Source organism: Eptesicus fuscus, chromosome 20 (assembly GCF_027574615.1).
Source record: "Eptesicus fuscus isolate TK198812 chromosome 20, DD_ASM_mEF_20220401, whole genome shotgun sequence".
NCBI classification, from domain to species: domain Eukaryota; kingdom Metazoa; phylum Chordata; class Mammalia; order Chiroptera; family Vespertilionidae; genus Eptesicus; species Eptesicus fuscus.
In genome coordinates this window covers 44,117,779-44,122,584 of record NC_072492.1, presented here as the reverse complement: position 1 = coordinate 44,122,584, position 4,806 = coordinate 44,117,779, and the positions used below count along the sequence as shown (strand labels likewise).

Below are 4,806 nucleotides of genomic sequence, written 5' to 3'. Positions count from 1 at the left end.
GCATATATAAGGAGCCCCAGGTCCGGGGGGTGACAGGCGCGGCACTCTGGTCTCAGGGCAGCCTGTCCCTCCCGCCGGCATCTCCTGCGCTTGCTGATCTCCCGGGCAGCCGCCTGGCCATGAGCACCGCGTTTCTACAGACTTCCTCCACCTTTGGAGGTGGCTCCTCCCGGGGGGGTGCCCTCCGGGGTGGGGGAAGTGGCTTTGGTGGGGGGAGTCTTTACGGGGGCGGTGGAAGCCGAACTATCTCGGCTTCTTCTGCAAGGTTCGTCTCCTCGGGGTCAGGAGGGGGCTATGGGGGCGGCATGAGTTCTGGCTTCAGCGGAGGGGCTGGTGGTGGCTTCGGAGGTGGCTATGGTGGGGGTTTTGGCGGTGGCTTTGGTGACTTTGGTGGTGGCGATGGCGGCCTCCTCTCCGGCAACGAGAAGATCACCATGCAGAACCTCAACGACCGCCTGGCCTCCTACCTGGACAAGGTGCGCGCCCTGGAGGAGGCCAACGCCGACCTGGAGGTCAAGATCCGGGACTGGTACCAGAGGCAGAGCCCGGCCAGCCCGGAGCGCGACTACAGCCACTACTTCAAGACCATCGAGGAGCTGCGGGACAAGGTGAGCCCTAGGGGTCAGAGGGAGGGGGCGGGTGGCTGGGCCCTGCCCACACCTCTAGTATCCGTGCTCCTGCTGCCTGGAGGAAATCCTCTCCTGCCCGGGCAATGACTGCCAGGGGGTGACCTTGGAGCCCAGGGAATGCTTTCCAGGCATGGACGCCGGCACCCATCTGCTCCCCTTGGCAGTGCGGGGCCGGTCCTGGGATCTGGTCAGGACCACGGGGGGGCCAAGGTGGGCGCAGTGACAGAAGGCAAGCGCTCTCCCTGAACCACACACCCTGGAGAGCAGGTGTCCTGCGCTGCTTCTCCGAGAACGATGGATGTAGCTGCAGGAGCCACTCCCTCCGAGGATGGCTTCGGTGCCCAAAGCACTATGGGGACTTAGAAGTCCTGGAACTCTCTACGGGCTCTGCTGCCCACTCACTCACCCTGTTGCTCACCGGGGCCGGTTTTCTCAGCTGTGAGATGCCCTCCTCAGCTGCCCTCCGGGTGCCTCCTACTGGCCGGGAGGTCCTGCAGATCCTTGGCTGGGTCAAGGTGTGCAGGGGCCAGCGACTCTGAGCTGTCCAAGGGGAGGCAGGTGGACGATCCCTGAGAGGGCTGTTGTCAGAGCCGCACCCCCCACCCTACCCCCTCTCCTCCCGGCCAGGCTATTCCCACAGGGGGTGCCAGGCAATCCTTGTTCCTTGGTCTCCCATGCCCCTGAGACAGGGGCAGATCAAGTAGTGGGCACCCGGGATAAGGGTGGACTCGAACTTAAACCAGGGGCCCTACAGGTTTCTGTTGGTGGTGGCGGGGGAGATCATCCCCTGAGGTGGGGGGCGGTGGCGGGGGGGGGGGGAGGGGATGACCTGGGGCACAGGATGGGGAGAGCAGCAGGGAAGAGAGGGATTCTCTTGGCACCAACTGGCTGTCTCCTACAGATCCTGGCGGCCACCATAGACAACTCCCGGGTCATCCTGGAGATTGACAACGCCAGGCTGGCTGCCGACGACTTCAGACTCAAGTGTGTTCCTGCCCCTTTCCCCCCTTCTGCATTCCCCCCTTTTCTTGGCCTCGCTCCTTCCCAACTCAAGCAGCCCGGACCCCTCGCCCTGCCTCAGCTTGGGCTCCCTCTCTTTCCCCAGGTATGAGAACGAGCTGGCCCTGCGCCAGAGCGTGGAGGCCGACATCAACGGCCTGCGCCGGGTGCTGGACGAGCTGACCCTGGCCAAGGCCGACCTGGAGATGCAGATCGAGAGCCTGAACGAGGAGCTGGCCTATCTGAAGAAGAACCACGAGGAGGTGAGGGCGGTGAGACCAGAGTGGGGCCGCTGGTGCCTCCTCATAGTTGTCTGAAGGGCTTAGTGGTTCAGAAATGCACCCCATAAACTCCAAAACAGGGGTTCCCATGGAGAGGAAGGAGCACCGTTCTCTGGTGAGCCAGACCCCTTTCCTCGCACATCCATAGCCAGACCGGGTGGCCAGTGGGAACTGCTGTCCGGATCTGCTTCATGGGCTCATGCAAGGGCCCTGCTGTGTTGAGGTGCTCCCTTGGGAGCACTAGAGAGGAAGAGAGACCCCGAGAGCCGAGGGGCCCGTGCCATCAGACCTCTTCCTGCGCAGTGGCAAGCAGGTTGGGTGGGTACGGGGAGAGCCACGGCCACGCAGTGAGTTAGGGAGCGAGCAGGATTGGCCATGTGGGGCCCCCGACTCTCTGCTCTCCTGCCCTCTGTCACCACGCTGCAGGAGATGAAGGAGTTCGGCAGCCAGGTGGCCGGCCAGGTCAACGTGGAGATGGACGCGGCCCCGGGCGTGGACCTGACCCGCGTGCTGGCCGAGATGAGGGAGCAGTACGAGGCCATGGCTGAGAAGAACCGCCGAGACGCCGAGGCCTGGTTCTTCAGCAAGGTGCGCCGGACCTCCCGGCCTGCCCCAGCTCCCCAGGTCTCCCAGGAAGTCCATGGGGCTCACTTCTCTGTGTGTGACCTACAGACCGAGGAGCTGAACAAGGAGGTGGCCTCCAACACAGAGATGATCCAGACCAGCAAGACAGAGATCACAGACCTGAGACGCACCATGCAGGGGCTGGAGATCGAGCTGCAGTCCCAGCTCAGCATGGTATGGCCAACCCTCTCCTCCCCCCAGTCTATTCCACCCTTCCTGGCGGATAAAGCCTTGGTGTTCCCAACTCCCACAGAGGGGGTTCCCTGCGTTCACTCAGCACCCCTCCCTGTGCCCCTGGTGCTTCCTTCTGGCCTGACGTGGCACCTATTGGTCTGCTGCCCCCCCAGAAAGCCGGGCTGGAGACCTCGCTGGCGGAGACGGAGTGCCGCTACGCCATGCAGCTGCAGCAGATCCAGGGGCTCGTCAGCAGCCTGGAGACCCAGCTGGGTGAGCTCCGCGGAGAGATGGAGGCTCAGAACCAGGAGTACAAGCTCCTGCTGGACATCAAGACGCGGCTGGAGCAGGAGATCACCACCTACCGGAACCTGCTGGAGGGCCAGGATGCCAGGCAGGGCGGGGTGCAGAGGGAGGGAGGAGGAAGGGGCCAGTTGTGGTCGGGGCGGAGCGCCATCCTGGGGGTGGAGAGCGCTGCAGTGAGCGAGGACGGGGCGAGAGGCAGGGCTCGGGGTTCTGCACGCCGGTCTTTGGCTGTGACCTTGGGCAGGCCACGTCCCTTCCCTGGACCTGTGTGTCTTCTGTACACGGCAGCTGCTGGCTTCCATCCCATCCACGAAGCAGATGGGGTGCTATTGTAGACCAGCATCTGTCTGCACCGGGGTGGCATGTCGGGACCAGCTCTCAGCCTCTAGAGGAGTCAGGTGTGGGGGGGTGGATGCAGGGGGCTGGGGAGGACTCCTGAGCCTTTGCTTACATCTGCTTCCTCCTCTCTCAGGATGGCTGGCATTGGCACCAGAGAAGGTAAGAAGGCTTAGCTCTTCCTAAGTCTGGAGGGGCGTGGTTAAGCCCCCCATTCCCGTTGGAATGGGAGGAAGGAGAGAGAGGCCAAGCATTCCAGTCGGGTGGGGACACGCCCATTCCAGTTGATACCTCTTGGGGGGGGGGGGGAGAGGGAGGGGATACCCTCTAGCAGCCCCGGGAGAGCTGGGGTTGAAGGTTTATCGAGACCCTCCCAGGCTGAGCAGGCTCTGTCTAGCGCCTCGCTCCCCCCGGCCCCACGTCACTGAGGCTGAGAGGCCCAGGATGACTCCCTGGTCACGTGCAGTTAAAACCCCGACATCCGTGCTCGCTGCCGGGCACCTGCCGCTGCCACGGCCCTTCTCTGCGATGAGTAATTCACCACCAGCCCAAGGAGGGGCCCGTGGCCACTCTCAGGGGTGCTGCCCAGTTCTCCCGGAACTCCGCCAAGGTCCGGGGCCCCAGGGAGTGGAGGGGGACAGGGCGGGCCCCCACTCTAAAGCTTGCTCCTTCTTTCTAGCCTCCCTGGGAGGCGGCGGCGGCGGAGGCAGCAGCAAACTCCACATCAACGTGGAGGAGTCAGTGGACGGGAAGGTGGTTTCTTCCCGCAAGAGGGAAATCTGAGCGCCCAGGGCAGGAGCCAGGGCCTCACACGCCCACCTCCCCGGCTCACGGAGGACGGGCCAGGGGCGGGACAAGCATTCACTCCTGCCTTCTGAGGCGCCGGCGCAAGAGGGTCCTGGTCTCCTAGTTGGGAGCTTCGCTTGCTCTCCCCCTCCCCGCCCCCAACCTCCAGCTCCCCCGCCTCATTTGTGTAAAAGGCCATCCCTACGGGGCGGTGTCTGTCCACGCAATAAAAACCGCTTTTCCTTTTCCAAATATCTCTTGGTAGTGCGTCCAGTTTTTCTTGGCGGGGCCTCTGAGGAAGCCCAGGGTCTCCCCCCCCCCCCACTTTGGCCTCTTCCCTGCATGGTGGTAATTCATTCTTTGGGGTGCCCAGGGCCCCGGGACAAACCCACGCCGCCCGGGTGACTTGCTGTTCTGACTGACTCCATTCGGTGGTCATGGGAGCAGGACACGGGGTGGGTGGGTGCCTGAGGAGGGGCTTCCCCAAAGCGGTTTTGCGAACTTAGCACAGAACTTGGCGTAAAAACTAGTTAGTATTTTTATATACACTATTTTTTATTTTTGTCGCCTACAAAAGGAATACATGTGATTTATGTAAAACTGTCGACTAATTACTTACCGTGTGACTGGTGCATGGAGTGTATTGGGTCCCTGCTGTGCGGTCGGCACTG

The 4,806-nt window shown here is 62.9% G+C and overlaps 1 protein-coding gene across 1 annotated transcript; it reads left to right on the top strand.

The window, feature by feature from the left end:
* Positions 1-4,389, top strand: KRT15 (keratin 15). Its single transcript, XM_008145176.3, has 8 exons — positions 1-608; positions 1,531-1,613; positions 1,735-1,891; positions 2,336-2,497; positions 2,582-2,707; positions 2,881-3,101; positions 3,486-3,511; positions 4,029-4,389. The coding sequence occupies exons 1-8, from the start codon at positions 120-122 to the stop codon at positions 4,130-4,132; spliced, it is 1,368 nt and encodes a 455-aa protein (XP_008143398.2). The 5' UTR covers positions 1-119; the 3' UTR covers positions 4,133-4,389.
* Positions 4,390-4,806: the final 417 nt, after the last annotated feature.